The sequence below is a fragment of the Metopolophium dirhodum genome, chromosome 9 (assembly GCF_019925205.1).
Source record: "Metopolophium dirhodum isolate CAU chromosome 9, ASM1992520v1, whole genome shotgun sequence".
In the NCBI taxonomy this organism is placed as follows: Eukaryota; Metazoa; Arthropoda; class Insecta; order Hemiptera; family Aphididae; genus Metopolophium; species Metopolophium dirhodum.
Genome location: NC_083568.1, coordinates 2,580,860 through 2,599,774, shown reverse-complemented (window position 1 = coordinate 2,599,774; position 18,915 = coordinate 2,580,860). Strand labels below are relative to the sequence as shown.

Genomic DNA, 18,915 nt, shown 5'->3' with positions numbered 1-18,915 from the left:
TGATTTACCTATTTGCATCTATTTATTTTTTAATTAGGTGTACCAGGATGTGGTGGTATTCATACAAGTCCGTCTGGAATAATAACTTCTCCAGTAGATTTAACAAGTGATTCTAATAATTATTTGGACAATTTGAATTGTGAGTGGCATATAAGAATGCCTTTGAGACAGAAACTAAAACTTGCATTCGTGAAAAAGTTTGGTATTGAACGAACAACAAATTGTTCAACAGATTTTTTGGAAGTAAGTGTTATTTGTGATATTGGTATTAAATATTACAAAAATAATACATCAAATATTTATATTTGTTAACAACTTGTAATAGATTTACGATGGATCTAATATTAAATCACCATTAATTGGCCGTTACTGTGGTACAACAAGGTTTGATCAACCAATTATCACAAACAGCAATGAAGTCACCATTGTTTTTAAGTCTGATTTTGCATCTACGGCTGAAGGATTTACAATCAAATATGAAACATGTACGTATAACTAATAAATATATTTGAATGAATGTTTATTTATTATCCATAGGATTCACAACAACTTTTTTCCTCACAATATTACCATTTTATGTCTATAGTTATGTTTAAAAGTCTATACCTAAGTTATAGACTAATATTAGCTATATTTAAAACACCTAGTTAAAATTCAAAATGTATTTTATTATTATAATTATTTAAGTTATTGGTAATAGCTAATACGCTTAGATAGTTAGCCATAAGTATGTTTTTTTTTAAATTTATAATTTCGTTTAAACTACTAGGGTTATTGGCGTTTCTGAAAAAAAAAACTATTAAATTTTATAATTTTTGAATATAGTATGTTTTATATACTATCCTGCAATATTTTGTATTTTAAAAAAATTATAATATTATCTATATTTTTTTTTAGTGTGTGGTGGAACATTTACAGACAGTAAAGGTATTATTGAATCGCCATTCTATCCTTATCCTTATCCAAAAAATAAAATATGTGAGTATCTTATCGCACAACCAGTTGGAAAAGCAATTAAATTATCGTTTTTGGATATGGAGATTGAAGATTTATCTTATCCACAGTGTCTTTATGATTCATTAGAGGTAATTCAATTTTTCAAATATTTTATATTGATCACCAGCTGCAATAAATACAATTGATTTTCAATAGTTATATTTATGGTTTCATGTTATGGTTAATATATTATAACATTTTACTATTCAATACACTGTCAATCGATAAAGCTTGATAGTATCTTTATAAATAAGTATACCTTTATTGAAATTTAATGTATTACTTTCCCAAATATAAATAGTTTAAAATAATATAAAAATGTATTAATTGTAGTCTATGTATTTTTTTTTTCAATTTTAATTAGTATATTGCTACCGTTAAAATTTGTTTAAATATTAGCTTTGCACTTAACTTACAATAACATAACTAAAGTACAGGTAATAAAATTAAAATATAATTGGTAAAAAAGAGTAACTAAGTTTTTGACTTTTATATCATTAAAATACTTTTAAATGACTAGATGTATAAATATTTGAAATCAATGTTAATGGAGTCTTAACAAAATGCTAATTTACGTATTAATACGTTAGGTTTTTTGTAAATAAAAATATTTATTAGAATAAGTATAAAGAATAAACAACTTTTCATTTTTGTTAAAATAATATATTTTAACTAGCTGCATAACTCGGGACTTTACTCGGGGGAAAAAATAACAAACATAAAATACAACGATACATAGGCGTATCTCGATTTTCGGTTATTATGTAAGTACCAAGTACTTCTGTTTTTATATTATCTACTTTATATTTTTAATCATCTCATATCAAGAAATACATTAATATTTTTAGTATTTTAAATGTTGTAATAATTTGTTGTTAAAATCTATAATATTATACTGACAATACTACTTCTATTGTGCATAATATTATATTATATAATAATAAAATATAACTATATATGTTTAACAAACTGTAAGATTTTAAATGATTTCTGATTTTTAATTTACAAATTTTGTAAACTAAAAAAAATCAAGAGTTTGGAAATTGATTACAAATAAAATATACCTAATATTATGTAATTTATATAAATTTCAGATCAGGGATGGAGACAACGAGAATTCAACTAAAATCGCATTGTTATGTGGAAATATTGAAAAACTACCTAAACTTCCTTACATATCAACACATAATTATATGTGGTTAAAATTTTCTACCGATCATTCTAATTCTAATAAAGGATTTCGAGCTAACTACTCGACCATTGATATAGGTAAACGATATAATTACCTATGAATTTTATTAGGTACTAAGAATGCTAATCATGATTTATTATTTCTTTTTAATTCTTTAGCATGTGGTGGTATTTTGAAGGAACCATCTGGTATTATACAATCGTCAAAACATTCAGAGCAATATTTACACAATCAGATGTGTAAATGGATTATATCTGTGAATGAATCTAGTCAAATACAAATAACCTGGTTAACATTTTCCTTAGAAACCCAACACTCTTGTAATAATGATTATGTTGAAATTTACGACAATAGTATTTCAGGAAATTCATCGAAAATTGCTAGGTAATTATATATTATTCGATAGAATTATAACCTCAATTAATTAAAAAATTAATTAGGTTATATTATTTATGTTAAATTTAATGTTAAAAAAATCAATATAGTAAGTACAACAGGTATATTTATTTAATATATTTAAGACACAATACATTTTGTAGTTTTCAGTTGAATTAAATCTTACGCAATTGAATAAAAAAAATGTGACAGGCAGAATTTCTAAATCAAAAATATTCATTTCATTTTTCAGATATTGTGGAACTAAGGTTCCACCTGTTCTGACTTCGTTGGGTAACCGACTAACAATCATTTTTAAAACTGATCATTCTGTGGCATCAGACGGATTTATGCTTAATTACATTTCACTTAATAAGGCACAAGGTGTGTATGCTATTATAGTTCTCAATATATTTCTCATTTAAATACTGATTTATATTAATGTAGCATGCGGTGGAAACTTCTTCATACCAGAAGGTTTTATTAAATCACCAAATTTCCCAAATGATTATCCCAAACTAAAAGATTGTACATGGGTTATAAATGTACCAGTAACTAATCAGATTGAATTAAACGTTACTCATTTTCTGCTCGAGGAAAGTATAGACTGTCGTTTTGATTACGTTGAAATTCGGTATGTATAGTTTATGATAGCTAAATTGAGTATGAGTTATTAATAAATAATAATTGATAATTATTTATTTCTATAGAAACGGAGGATTTCCTACATCGCCTTTGATTGGTAAATATTGTGGATCTAAAATTCTTCCTATCATATCTTCAATTGGAAATTCACTTTTTATAAGATTTGTATCTGATGGATCTAGAGGACGTAAAGGTTTTTTCATGCAATGGTATACAACTGCCAGAGGTATAAAATTAAATTAAATAAAACAAAAATATACACATAATACATAATTTAACATAATTAAAAGGTTGTGGTGGAATATTGAATTCTGGTGTTGGACATATCGTATCACCTAATTATCCATTACCTATACAGGAGCCATTAGAATGCTATTACAAGATAGCTGTGGCACAAGGAAGTCAAATCAAACTCACTATATTAGATATTGAGTTAATAACTGACCATTTTTCTGGAGGGCAGTGTAAAGATAATTTCCTTGAAGTATGTTTCGTTGTAAATTTATAATCTTTATATATATTTTTTTAAATTTACAGATGTAGGTACACAGTATTCATTTTTTTATTTTTTTTTTTGTCAAACATGAGTTTTTTTTTTTAAATGTTCAGGGTATATTTAGTGAATTTAGATCAGAAATGATTATTTTCAAATTTATTTTTATATAATTTAATGATTACCTAATATTTTTACAGTTTTATGATGGGGGTAATAGTGCAAGTAAAATGTTGGGAACATTTTGTTCAGATACTCAATCATCTACGGCTGTGCATTCATCTTCAAACCAGATGTACATTAAATTTAGAAATAGTGGTTTTTCCAAAGGGAGAGGCTTCTCTTTAAAATATGCTACAGGTTGGTATAAATTATATAATAATAAAATATTATTGTGAAATTATATTATAGTTAAATGTTTTTTTTCTAGACTGTAATGTAACTATAAAAGGATATCAAGGTGCAATTGAAATGGCTCATCAAGAAAATTTAAGAACGGATAAATGTGAATGGACAATCTTTGCACCAAAAGGTAGTAAAGTTAATATGACATTTACTTCATTAAAATTGTTGCATAAGCGTCCCTCATATTTGTCGTTTACAATGAAAAGTTTGGGAGCTAATAGTAGACGTAACAACTCTCAATTAACTCAATTATCTGTAAGTATGGTATTGCATTTATAAAATGCATAAATAGTTGATAATAGTTCATAAATTTATATTTACGTATATTTATAGATATCGGAAGGTGCAAATATAAATGAAATAAATACATATTTGTGGGGTCATAATTCTTCGGAATATAATCAATCTATAATAACTTCAACTAAAAATATAGTTAAAGTTAATTATAACGTTCGAAACAGATTATTCTATTTGGAAAGAATTGATAGTTTCCGTTTGGAATGGATAGTAGATGGTTGCGGGGGAATGTTGGATCAACCAGAAGGTGAATTTACATCACCCGGATATCCTGGATTTTATCCTCCCAGTACAACTTGTGAATGGAATATTGTCGTTGATTATGGATATATCATAGAGATAACTATAGTAGATTTTTGGTTTGAAATTTCAAAATCTTGCGCACTCGATTCATTAGCTGTATGTATTAGCATGTTTAAATTATACTTTGGTTAATATTTGAATTTTAATTTTAGATTTACAGCGGAGACGATGATTCTGGTCCAGAATTGTTACGGATATGTCATCAACAAACCAGTCCAATCATTGTAACATCTGGTGGAAATGAAGCTTTTGTAAAGTTTGATTCTAGTGCAGAGTCACAGAGGAAAGGATTTAGAGCTACTTACAAAACATTTCTATCGAGTAAGTTTTGTTCTGCTACAACTAAAAAATATTAGACTCCCACATTAGTTGTATATTTGAATATAATAAAAAATTATAAATCATAACTTTTTATTATTATTTACAAATTACATTTTTAAATTTATATTTCATTATTATTAGGACACAGATTTTGTGGCAAAATAAACTGTTGAAAGCATTTATAATTGCCAACAATTATAGTATAATATATTTAATGTAAGCTCAAATTCAATTAAAAAAAATGTTTAGAACAATATTCATAATTACTGATTGGTGTTTAAAGATCAATTTCAGTATGTGGGCGTACTGTAATTTTATCAAAAAGGCCGTAATTACAGATTGATTTATGACTTATGGAAAGGAACAATTACCTGTCGTTAATATAGCTTTTTTAGCACGCCCACATACTAAGTTTCTCTTTAAAAAGTTATATTAACGTTGAATAATTTCCTTTTCTATAAGTCGTAAATAAATCTGTAACTACGGTCACTTCGATAAAATTACAATTTCTGTTCTTTGATAGTTATATTATCAGCCATCTATATTCTATAATATTAAGATGATTTCACTTATTTTTAATTTTCTGGCAATATTATAGTGTGAAAATAAAAAAAAATTATAGAGATATTTTAATTATCGTGAAAATTTAAAATGCCATATTTCTAAAATTATAATAGTAATATAAAATATAACCAACGGCATAAATAAATCAAAAATTCGTTAGCTCAAAAAAATATATGTGACTGAAAAATAAGCTATAAACACTCTTTGAGTCACTATTGATATAGCTTTTATTGAAAACGGTACAGTAGTTTTTGAGTTTATTACTTTGGATAAATCAACATTCATTTTTAGCCGTATAATCCGACTTTGCCCTTGAAAGAATGAAAACATATAAATAGTATAGCGTTATAAAGGTTAGATATCTTGATTTTAGTGTACCTCATTTCACGAGCAAATCGGCGTCGGTGTACTTCGATGTGTGAACTAATTCGACCGAGATAAACAATTCGTATGATGAGTATTTGGTATAAACCAAAAGTGGTTCAAACTACACTCTATAAACTTGCCTGATTAATCTATGAACAATTTGAAATTTTCTCAAAATTGGTCATGTAGTTTTTGAATAAATACTTAAGCTACAAAACATACATTCAACCCTCATATTTGTTTTAAGATATACCTAATTTCTTTATTCGAGGCCATAAAGGTGACGATTTGTTGCATGTTTTACCTCATCTGCCCGAATAACCAATAGTGATCATATTTTATAAAAAAATAAAAATAAATATACTGATTTTTACTTACTATCTCTATCATTATAATTTTATGACCTGTAAGATGTAACCAGTGTCAAACAATTACAAAATAAAGGTTTGATTTCCATTGTGAAACTTAAAATTCTTGTCTAAGTACCTCTTCCGGGTAATTTATCCAATTTTTCCGTTAAATCTCATTCGGACTATTACGAACATTTAAAAACAAAAATGAGCCAAATCGGTCTAGCTTTTCTCGAGTGATTTCATTTTTATAATATGATATAAGATATAGATTATCTTTCTTTCACTCTCCTTGCCAAAATATAATTTGCCACAAAACTGGCGACGTAATTATTCCACAAGTTTTTCTGAATAAATTGATAAAATTATTTAATACTTAGATAAAAATATTTCATAATATTATATATTTGATTTATAAATAAAACTAAGCATAAATATTGTTAATTTGATCTTGTTTACAATCGAAGTAAAAATAAATATTTGCAAATCTTGACTGTTGATAAAGGAACATTATCAGTTTTAACAATAAATTAAGAATGGTATAGTGTATAAATTCTATGCAAAGTTTTATTGAAGTATGTTTATTAGGTGTAGAACAATTTTTAAGAAGTCTTATTTATAAATTATTTATTTTTTAAGTAAATACCTTGAAATGTACAACATTTATATAAAACGTATTTTTATTTCCTTATTATACTTCCTATAATGAAAAATGAAAATCACTAATAAATTCCAATATTTGGTAGGTTTAAATGTTTATAATTAGTAAAATACAAAGTAAAAAAATTCAAAACAAAAAATAAAACGCTTGTTTTAATAAAACATTTATTTTTACTATTATAGAATGTGGTGGAAGGTTTACTGCTCCTCAAGGAGTTATCCATACCAGTAATTATCCCAAAAATTATGATTCAAACAGTTCTTGCATGTGGTATATTGAAATAGCAGAAACTCATTTAGTTAACCTTACATTCGTTGACTTCAGTACTCGAAGTTTTCCAGCACAAAACAGAGATAGAGTTTTAGTTTATGACGGCGATATCCATGGAAAACTACTCCTTAACCACTCTGGAAATAGCATACCACCACCGGTCATATCTTCATCTAATAGACTAATGGTATCCTTTGAAGTAGGCAATCATGACTTACGATCGAAAGGGTTTAAAGCAATATATTCGACGGTAATATTATTAGCTTTAATGTGCGTATGTAGGTAAGGCTCCTACAATTCTATTTTATTTTTATTTTTTCAGGCTTGTGGTGCAAAATTAATAACAAATACTTCGGGGATTATCACAAATAACCCATCTTTGACGAATAGTTTAAACGAGAACTGTACTTGGACTATTATATCTGATACTCTTCAGTCAAAAGTCACATTAACTTTTACGCGTATTGATATAGTGCATCCTTTAGAAAATAGTGTAGTGGCGACCACAAATAATACTAATGTCCAGTGTTCTGGTGGTTTATTTCATACAATATTTCGAATTTTGGATGGCCCGGATTCTGATGCACCTGAAATATTAAAGTTTTGTAAATCAAATCCAATACCACCACCTATTGTCAGTAATGGACCGGCTATGCGTATAGAGTTCACAGATAACTCTGGTGCGTTGGATTCATTTACAGCTCTGTATTCTGTAAGATCAGTAGGTCAGTAAACATATGATATAACTTACACGATGTTATCATTCTCGTAATATATTGTTTTGTTTTAATTAGCATGTGGTGGAACTTATGATTCGACAAGAGGAACGATTTCTTCCCCCAACTATCCAAATAATTATTTTAGAGATTCAGAATGTGTTTGGATATTAAAGTCCTCCGTAGGAAATCTTGTGTCTTTGAATTTCATTGCTTTTGAATTAGAAGAAGACGAGTTTTGCAATGAAGATTATGTAGAAGTTAGAGAAGGGGATTCTATCGGTCCAGTCTTAGGTATTTTTTGTGGACCAAATTTTCCATCTAATGTTACTTCAAGTTCGACACTTTGGGTCAAATTTCGTTCCAATTCGGATGGCTCAGCTAAAGGATTTACTGCAGATTTTAAATATGGTAAGATTATTATTATTACAATAAATTAATAGTTAAATAATATTTATATACATTTTAGCATCTGAAATTGAGCTGACAAAACAATCTGGAGAAATCTCTAGTCCAATGTATCCGAAACCATACAGAGATAGTGAAGATTATTCATGGACAATAACTGTAGACCAAAAAAAACAAGTTCAAATTGTAATAAAAGAGTTTATGACTACCTCAAAAATTCATAGTTTAAAAGTAAAATATAGTTTTAACATTTTTATCTAACTAATAGTATATTGTAATCAATTTTATTTATTTGCACGAAGATTTATGACGGAAGTAATGTAAACTCATTAATTTTGTATGAACTAAGCTATACAAATTTTAATACAGTATTTAATGAAACTATAATATCAACTGACAATACTGTATTCATAAAATTGACAGCTGGTAGTAGACAGGTTGGAGGTATACACTTTTTACTGTCATGGACAAATGTGGATGTGGAATTTTATAAAAAACCATTCTTCGTGAATGATGTTAAAAGTAAATATTTTAATTATAACTTTAATAATGATACATAACAATAATATTGTTATTTTCTATCTATTAAAAAAAAAAAAAAATCGAATTAAAATTTACTTTACAAATTTTCAGTTAACAAATCGAGTTATGATTATTTTTTATCACCAAGCTCCAATACAAGTGTGGTAATTACAAGTCCTGGTTATCCTTACGGATACGAAAATAATCTGAATGTAACTTGGACAATTCATTCGGAACCACACTACCATATAGAAATTGAGATTCTGGACGTAGATCTGTACCCCATTCATTCATCTTCGGATCTTTATTATAGAGATTACTTTAACATCGAAACAGGTAATAAAAATCATCTTCGACTTAACATATTAAGATAACTGTATTATTTTAACTGAAATATTCAATATTTCGTAATAATTTTTTTGGTCTCTTAAGTTCATGTTACTATTGTTTTAATATAAAACTAAAAATTTTTTAATTTATTCTATAATAGTTATGAAATTTATATTTTACCAATAAATTATATTAATTTAAAAAAAGGTATTCAAATAATATGAAAAAACCTGCTGTACAATTTTTTTTTATTAATAATTTATACATTTTAATTATATTTTAGTTGACCCTGATACCGCAAATACTATATTGTTGAAGAAAGTGTATAAAAACACAAATCAAATTAATGATAAAAAAATAGTCGGTAAGAATAAAGTTATAGTAACTTTCATTTCAAACAAGTCATTGAATGGTACGGGATTTAAAGTTCAAGCAAAATTAAGTATGTAGAATGAATTAAATCATCTATGTCACCTATTTATGCAAATTAATATTCATAAATCCTATGTGATATTATAGAATGTGGAGGTGAATTACGCGGACCAACAGGAGTAATTCATTTATCTAATTTTACTAGTCAACTCTTAGACTCACCGCACTCGTATTTACTTCGTTGCTCTTGGAATGTTACTGTACGTCCAGGAAGAACTATTTCAGTTAAATTTATTACCATGCAATTGCTTTCATGTGCAGACAATTATGTTTTGGTAAGTAGACGTATATAAACTGGATAGCGCATAATTATTATTACAAATTATAACTATGTACTTTATTTTAGTTAAAAAATGGTTTTTATGAAGATTCACCTCTCCTTGGCCAAGGTAAATACTGTAACACTACTAATATAGAAACATTGTCTACGACTGATAATAAATTACAAGTTGGAGTCAGTATAACGGTACATGACGTAAGTACAATTTTTATTCGTTTCAGACATAATATTAACATTCTTTCTTTCGACATAAATATTAACTATTACATTAACTACATCTATTTGTCATCTGGCTCACATCGATAACATTACGTGCAAAACGCTTAAAGTCTTACGTTTTATTAATAGAATAGCTGGGGAATTTCAACTCTCCAACTCACAAAAATGCATTTTCTGTACTCTTGTTCGACCTATTGTTGAGTATGGCAAGGTTGACGTATGGGATATGCAGACTGTGAACACCAGTAAAAAACTCGTAACGCTTTGTAACACAGATTTCAAAGTTTTGTTAATATACTTTTAATAAAAACAGCTCGTCACATGACTATACTCTCATCCTTTGTTATCAGCTAAGTCCCCCCTCTTAAGATGAACGTCGTTACTCTCATCATATTTCCATTCTTCAAAAACTTTTTTCTGGTTCTCTTTAATATCTTCTTATTCTAACAAACTTACAAGTTCCAATTTGAAACACTGGAAATAATTCTTGTATTTCACCATACTGCTCAACCAATTATTTAATAAACGATCTTCTCATCCGCGGACGATTTGACTCGCCAATGAAAACCCGTCATTTCTCATCTAGCTTAATTTTTAATATCGTAAAATTATTTTCATGCATTTTCACTATCAATCTATACAATATATTATACTGGACTCACGCCCGTTAATATTATTATTAAATACATAATTACCACTTTATACATTATTACTAGCTGACCTTCGTGCACTACGTTGTCCGTAAGAAATCCAACTATTAAATGTTTCAAACTTTGTCCAATTCGTTGTAATATTCGATATAATGGTGTTCAACATTTAAAAAAAAATAGAAAAAAAGAAAAGATTTAATAGTAATAACTGTTGTGTTTATGACTTAATGTTATAAAAAATCGAAAATATGCATGCACTTATGCAATGTAGAGAATTTTCCGGACTTGGTGACGACAATAATATTATTGATGAATAATAAATGGCCATTGTGTTTTCCTGTTTCGCACAAATTTTTTGTTATCACTTATCGCTAATTTGATTATTCTGTCAGTCACTGATTTTGATTTGTAACGTTGAGTTTGTTTTTGCCTTACAAATGTAGAGTGCTGATCACTATGAGTGGTATTCTAGTTCCATAAAAATCGTGTGTTAAAACTGGTGGTTGGCCGTGGAGGAGTGGTACGATTTTTCCCATCAAAATTATACGATAAATGTTTGTCCCGGCTTAAGTAAAAAAAGATGTGGCCACTCTTCGTTTGATTATATTATACCTGTATAGATTACTACGAGGATAAAATATATTGTGACCAAATATAAACCAAAAATATAACCAAATAAAAACAAAATCCTTATTTGGACTATAACCAACAGAAAAAAAATGAGTCAAATGAGGGATTTTTTTAGTATAATTATAAGTATATTTCTGTACGATTTTATATCTTTGAAAGGCTGTTTATTTAAACAGTCAAATTTATTTATTTAAAATGCTTAAGGGTCCCAGTGCCAGTTTTTCAAATTTTTCACAATTCTATAAAATTTGAAAATTAAATTTTATTTTTTTGTTGCCACCTCAATTATAAGACTTTTTCACTAATCTACTAGCCGATACCTATTTAGGGGGGGGGGGGGGTCGATAGGGTGTATTATATCGCAAAAATGACTTTACAGGAATAACTATCAAGCTTTGTAGAATTGTCGGATTTTGATGATTATTTTTTATCTGAAAGAAGAAGATTTCCTTCAGCTCGCACCGGTCTCTGATTTTGCATTTTATTTCAAATAATTGTATTAAAAAATGTGTAAAAAAATTTTATCTTGTATTTTTTTAGACATATTAGGTATAAAGTTTGAGAATAAAATATTGAAAAACAGAGATCGATGCGGGCTGTAGAATATTTCCATCTAGCAATTAAAAAAAAAAAATATGAAATTAGGTTGATTCTAAAAGGCAGTATCGTTATTCCCGCAGAGTGTATTTTTGAGGACAAAATGGTATCGGCACCGGGCGCCTTAATATGAATAATAATAAAAAAAAACACTACAATTTAGAAAGACAAAATTATAATGTACCTAATGAGTAATGAGAGCCTTAAATTTAGGTCGTAAAAATAGCGTTTGAAGAAAAATCAGTAAACTGTGGAGGACAAATTTATTTGAATGATGTATACAACATCACCCAAATAACATCTCCTTCATATCCAAATATACCTCCAGCACACACAGAATGTATTTGGACGGTAGTAGCAACTGCTGGAGAACAAATATCTGTAACCATAGAAGACTTAGTTTTGGATCAAACGTAAGTCAAGTTAATATTTATTGTATAAGATATTATGTAGATTTATATGATACAAATTATTGTGACTATTTAAAATGTTGTTCTCTAACCACATTTAATATAATATAGGTACCTATCAATCGTACGACGCTTGTATAATTGCATAATGCTAAATTGTATACGCATACGAAAACAAATGCATTGTTTCTGTGAACAATTTAATGCTACAGTGATTAATATTTTATCTATAACTTTAGGTGTGAAAAGGAATATATCGAATTTAGAGACGGTGCCGCTCGATTTTCAAAATTATTAAAGCATATTTGTGGGAATAATCCAGTTCAAGATATTGAAACAACAGAGAACTTTTTGTTCATAAAGTATTTCACGGATTTAAGTGTACCAAACAATGGTTTTAAATTGAATGTCACTATAGGTATTAACTCTTATAATGTATTTAAATTCATTACCTATATTATGGCTGTGCCAACTCTTGTTAAGGTGAGGGTATGGTTAAATGGAACACTTGCTTCAGAAGTATTTAATAAACCAATAGGTGTTTTACAATATGTGGTTTTAACGTAAAATATCTGACTATACTTAGTCTTATTGTCAAGTTGAAGATTTATTTTAGAGGAAATAACAGTGACATAATTGAATAATTCCAGTATTTGCGTAACTATATAGAACGAACAAACACACTAAATATTTTATGTGCTAGATGATTCTATGATTAGATAAGGGTAATATGTATGTGTATTTTATATCTATGCCCTATTGCCCTATAATGACTGAACTGTGAATGGATTAATCATTAAAAATACATAATGTAAATTATGCCTCTCGTAGTTCCATACTTCTTTTTTCAAGATACAAATTAAAATATCCAGCACATCTGCACATATTATATGTGTAAGGTATTATATCAATACTAATTTTAAATTGGACTTTATATATTAATTGATAGGTATGTAAACTAAAAAACTACCCACTGTAGTGTAACATGTTTTGAATGCTATGGCATTTATTTTATTATAACTTTAAAAGAACATTGATATTATTGCGGTCGAAATCAAAATATGTCTAAAGACGTTTCACTTTAATTTAATTTTTCCATTTGAATGTTCTATATTTACAATCGTATTAAGTGATGTAATAATATTATTGGTTATTCTAATGTGGTAAAATATAATTATTTATTTTTTACAGCGAAATGTGGTGGTATTCGACGATCACTCCGAGGCGCAATATCGTCACCTAAGTATCCTGGTTCGTACGAGTCGAATATGGATTGCGAATACCGAATTATCGTCGACTTCAAACACCGTATCGTATTGAATTTCGATGTGGTGAGCTTGAAACGGCGGTATCCCAGCATTGGAGTAGTACCGGATGTTTGGCACAACAACGATACATACGATGACACGCTGTCCATATATGACGTAGACCCACTCAACAATACCAGTTAATACTGTTCCTTCATCTATGTTTTTACTCCAGCATTGAGCAACGAATGTGTCGGAAAAATTTGAATGCCCTACATTTTTTCTTTTCTATATTTAATTATAACAAAATAACTAGGTAATAAGTACACGGTAGTATGACAAATCAAGCTGAAAACCGGATATTATCAGTTGACAACATTTCGGTTAAATGCGAAAATCGTATTATTATTACTCTTGTGCACACCATAATGTATAATAATTAAAGGGCGAAATTACAATTCTTAGTTTTCATCGTTTGATCTTTAGTAGTCCCCTTTTTATACCAAATAGAAAATTATCATTAATTGTGACATTTCCACCGTCAGCTGCTATATATATATTAATATAAACATTTACAATAATTATTATATGATGTTTTATTTTTCAGGGGTATTGTTACTAACGATTTTTGGTTCAAATTTACCACCGAACCCCATCAAATCATCTGGTCAGGAATTGGTGATTAAATTCAAATCACACTTTAGAAATGGGCCTTTTTATTCGAAAAATACTGATGCAAAGTTTTTATTGACTTATGATACTGAGTATAATAGTAAGTTATCAAATCTCATACATATTGTGATAATTAACGATAAAATGCATTTCAATTCTATTAAGCGGGACGGAGTAGCCGAGCGGACTGAGGCGTCGGTTGCGACGCGAACCGACGGCGGTTCGATCCCGGCTACGGGTGGCATTTTTCTTCGGACAGTCACGGTGTCCGGAGAGAAAGGCCGCCATCCCCCACCCGGGCATGGCAGATACCTACGGGTGCCTACTTAAAAAATCTTCTAAACACAAACACTCGCATGTAAAAACTCACCGTTCCAAACCCTACCACCTCCACAATACAACCCTACAAACAGCTAATGACCATAGATGCCGGGCTTAAGGATCAATAAAAAAAAAAATTCTATTAATGAAAGTAATACAGTTATTGGGTATTTAATAATAATGTATTATATTATTATTATTATTATTATAATTCCCGCATTCAATTTTGATGTTTTATAAATAGTTAATTTCAAGTATTAATTTATAATTGAGTTATCATTAATTTAACTTGTTCTATAACAATGTTTTATTTTTAATAGGTTGCAGTCAAATTTACAATGTCGAGAGTGGTGAAATAAGTACTCCTCGGCATTCCAGTTTAAATAATGGACGGGTATACTGTTCATATAAAATAACCGTACCGAGAGGACGTATGATTACTGTTGAAATGATCAAAGGAAAATCGATCGTTCAAACTTGTGATAGTTATTTATTAATGGAAAATTCCGCAAAAGAAAAATTTGTAGTAAGTGTAAAATCCTAGTTTATAATCAAACTATCATTGTAATTAAAAATTTAAGGTTTTTCTTATATGTACCTATTATGTATCTAGTTACTTAAATTAAAAATATGAAAGCATAAATAGTGATATAACATAATACATTATATTTGTAGATTCAGATAATGTATAAATACCAATAGTTTTATATTATGTTGAATGTTGATACAATTCAATATTTTTGTTTTAATGGTAATTTAATATTTTTATCGAAATTTCTAGAGAAAATGTATAATATTTATTAGTATAAAAATATAAGTAACATCAATTTTGTAAAAGTTTTTTTAAAAATTATCGAAAATGTTATTCGAATATTCTTACCTACCAGTCTAAGAAATGCATTTGGAGTAGATTTAGAATATTTAAACTAATTAGTAATTATTATTTTTAACCAAATTGCTAATAAATAATTACTCTATTCAACACTTGGTAACATCAGTACACCGCACTAATTTATATTGTATTTGATATAATTAAAGGTTTTACAAGGTGCCGATACCTTTGGTACCTCAATGTGCGTTGATCCTGTTATTAATCCTTCAACAATGAACTATATTTATGAATCAACATCTAATGAAATGGAACTTCACTATCTTTATATAAGTGGTAGTCAAACTGGGTTTCAACTGAAATTCTCGTCGAACAAACCTTCCAGTAAGTAATCATTAAAATAAATTGTTATGCATAATATGTATGTTGAGTTATCCGTGTTCCAGTAGGTATAATTGTAAGTCAATTGTAACAATTAGTACCTACTTTAAAAGTGAAAATACCGTGATATAAATAAATCCAATTAATATTTTTAAGAGGATATCAGCGCACTATTTGTTTTCTCGCTCTGGTTTACGCGCAACATAGACAAAACGCATTTACGCAAAATCATTTTTTCTATGTTTTTAAGTAATCTTAGAGTAAAATCACCTATAAAAAAAAGATAGAAAATAATATTTTTGAGGGAATGACATATCGATTTGTCTAAAACAATTTAAACCTCATTTAAAATTACAAAATTTTTTTGTTTATTTTGTAAGTCGAATACATAGTCAAATGACAATAAAATATAAAACCGATATGTCATTCCCTCAATTATCTTCTATCTCTTTTGTAATGAGTAATTTTACTCTAAGATTATTTAAAAACAAAGGAAAAAATGATTTTGCGTTAATGCGTTTTGTCTATATTGCGCGTGGGCCAGAGAGAAAAAACAAATAGTGGACTGACATCCTCTTAAAATTAGTTCAAGCATTTATATAGTATATATAATATAGGTAATTATTATTTTAAATTATTATTAAACGATATTTTTATACAAAGTAACTAATACCTAATATAAATTTACTGTAAAATGTATCGAGTGTAATATGAACATAATACATAACATAATATGTATACATATGGATCTATAGACGCTTTAATGATATAGAAAGGGTTCAACGGAAATTTCTATCATTTGCTGCTTTTTTACTGAATGTACCCTGACCTCCACATGATTACAAGCTTGTCCGTATTGTAACCTCACCTTCAATTATCCTTAAAAAATGGTTCAACTGGGTCTTTGCTAATATTATTTGAAACATTATTACCTTTTGTTATTATTGGTGGATTGATAATTGTATTATAATTGTTACTACTAATTATTTAATTTATTGCTAATATCTATTATATATCTCAATTGTTTAGGGCCCAGACCTGTATCTTATTGAAAATAAAATAACTTCTAAATATGTATAGTTTTCATAGAAACTTTTGAAAACAATGGACGATTCCGAGTATGACCTATAAAATACCATGTTAAGTTTGGTTTTAAAGTACCTTACCTTAATGGCTATAAAAAGTGTTTGAAAAAAGCATAATGATACATTCATAACTAGAATTAATAACCAATCAATTTTGTGTTTTATTTATTTACTGTAAATTATCGTTTATATATTTATTATAGTTTGTGGAGGAGTAATAGATGCTAGTATCAATGGTAAAATTGAATTGCCCATTAGAAATATAACCGACTTTCATTGTCAATGGGACTTGACTAACACGAATGGATCTATTGTAATAGAAGCAGATTTCAAAATTAATCAAACTAAAACTAACTGTCCTTATGATTCTACTTTATTAGCTGCCAATGGTAAATACATATCTATTGTATTTTATTTTTGTAACCCATCGGAAATTTTACAAACAATATTATTAATTAAATATTATTTATTTAGAGGATGGAAATATAATGTTGAAAAAGTACTGTCCAAATTCAAATAAGAACGATAAATTTATTATTATAAGTCCGTTACCAATGACTAAACTTTTGGTAAGAGTTTAAAAATTAATGTTTTACACGACATTTGATTAAATTAAAAAACTTTTTTTAACATATTTTAGTTAAGCGCCGAAAAAAAATCACTTAATTTCACAGCAAGTCTTAATTATTATATTAATATGTGTGGTGGAGTACTACGTGGACAGATAATTACCATTACAAGTCCAAATTATCCTAATAACTATAAGGAAAATACAAACTGCGCTTGGTCGGTAGTACTTCCTGAGGGTGAAAATGTTAATGTAAGTATTGGAGCAGTGAAGTGATTTGTTTTACAAAATAATAAAGAGCTTTAACTAATATTTTTTTATGCAATTTATTTTAAAATATGAAGAATAATTTATTATTGTTATACATATATAAGAGTCCAACGTCAGATCTCTGTACTTATTATTTGATATTCTGATGCTTATTATAACATTTAATTTATTCAATGAAAAATAATTTCTAAATCTAGTATATCGTTATTTTTTTACAGCGTGGAATAACGTTGAATCATACATTATATGTTTTTAATATTCGTTGTTATTTGAATAATCAAAAATATTATACATTCAATTTTATAAAAAAAAATATATTTTACTTTTATTTCTTTGTTTGGATGCCTTGAAACTTGAAACTCTAACTGTCAGGAAAAAATTTTATATCCAACTAAAATACATAATATATAAGTTAAAAACAATAATTAATTTCCCAAAATATGACAATTTGTAAATAGTGAATATTAGATACCTATACAAATTTAACATAACCAGAAATTGTTTAATTTGTTTTTAAATGTTCATTGTAAAAATATTATGATAAATAGACATTTTTATGAACTTAACGTATGATTCTATTTCTATGATGGTTTATAATATATTTTTAGATACGTTTCAATGATATTGACCTTGATTCATCGTGCGATAACAATCATGTGATAATACACGATGGACCTAGTCCTGAAAGTCCTGTATTGGGTAAATATTGTGGTAACATTTTGCCGCAGAATTTAGTAACTACTTCAAATGAGCTATGGATAGTATTTTCATCTGAGACTGGAAAGAATAACAGCAAAGGGTTCAATATAACTTTGGAATCCTCACAGAGTGGATGCGGAAATATTTATATAAATGAAAACGGTAGGATATCTACCAAAAATTATCCAAACTTATATCCGAACAATGAAGAATGTGAGTGGACAATAGGAGTATTACCCAGCAACAAGGTCAGCTTGCAATTCGTTGAACGATTTAATCTGGAACAAAGTGTAAACTGTACTAAAGACTATGTACAGGTAAGACACTATTACATTTCTTAATACCGATAGTAAATATAATTTTAAGTACAACATAATTATATTATAATCGTTGAATAAAAGTATTGTAACT

At 27.8% G+C, this 18,915-nt stretch overlaps 1 protein-coding gene across 1 annotated transcript in view; it reads left to right on the top strand.

Moving 5' to 3' along the window:
• LOC132952561 (cubilin homolog) overlaps positions 1 to 18,915 on the top strand; it is a 31,072-nt gene that overhangs the window by 5,408 nt on the left and 6,749 nt on the right. The window contains exons 16-47 of the mRNA XM_061024884.1: positions 38 to 243; positions 326 to 485; positions 898 to 1,085; positions 2,091 to 2,265; positions 2,347 to 2,572; positions 2,817 to 2,947; positions 3,011 to 3,197; positions 3,274 to 3,434; positions 3,499 to 3,692; positions 3,902 to 4,061; positions 4,132 to 4,361; positions 4,440 to 4,802; positions 4,859 to 5,027; positions 7,151 to 7,488; positions 7,561 to 7,963; positions 8,033 to 8,365; positions 8,424 to 8,593; positions 8,665 to 8,884; positions 8,996 to 9,220; positions 9,498 to 9,656; positions 9,734 to 9,921; positions 9,993 to 10,121; positions 12,236 to 12,435; positions 12,672 to 12,850; positions 13,624 to 13,878; positions 14,287 to 14,451; positions 14,993 to 15,198; positions 15,711 to 15,885; positions 17,171 to 17,356; positions 17,442 to 17,536; positions 17,608 to 17,787; positions 18,414 to 18,821. Of these exons, the coding sequence (XP_060880867.1) occupies positions 38 to 243; positions 326 to 485; positions 898 to 1,085; positions 2,091 to 2,265; positions 2,347 to 2,572; positions 2,817 to 2,947; positions 3,011 to 3,197; positions 3,274 to 3,434; positions 3,499 to 3,692; positions 3,902 to 4,061; positions 4,132 to 4,361; positions 4,440 to 4,802; positions 4,859 to 5,027; positions 7,151 to 7,488; positions 7,561 to 7,963; positions 8,033 to 8,365; positions 8,424 to 8,593; positions 8,665 to 8,884; positions 8,996 to 9,220; positions 9,498 to 9,656; positions 9,734 to 9,921; positions 9,993 to 10,121; positions 12,236 to 12,435; positions 12,672 to 12,850; positions 13,624 to 13,878; positions 14,287 to 14,451; positions 14,993 to 15,198; positions 15,711 to 15,885; positions 17,171 to 17,356; positions 17,442 to 17,536; positions 17,608 to 17,787; positions 18,414 to 18,821 (6,764 nt within the window). The remainder of the gene's footprint in view (positions 1 to 37; positions 244 to 325; positions 486 to 897; positions 1,086 to 2,090; positions 2,266 to 2,346; positions 2,573 to 2,816; positions 2,948 to 3,010; positions 3,198 to 3,273; positions 3,435 to 3,498; positions 3,693 to 3,901; positions 4,062 to 4,131; positions 4,362 to 4,439; positions 4,803 to 4,858; positions 5,028 to 7,150; positions 7,489 to 7,560; positions 7,964 to 8,032; positions 8,366 to 8,423; positions 8,594 to 8,664; positions 8,885 to 8,995; positions 9,221 to 9,497; positions 9,657 to 9,733; positions 9,922 to 9,992; positions 10,122 to 12,235; positions 12,436 to 12,671; positions 12,851 to 13,623; positions 13,879 to 14,286; positions 14,452 to 14,992; positions 15,199 to 15,710; positions 15,886 to 17,170; positions 17,357 to 17,441; positions 17,537 to 17,607; positions 17,788 to 18,413; positions 18,822 to 18,915) is intronic.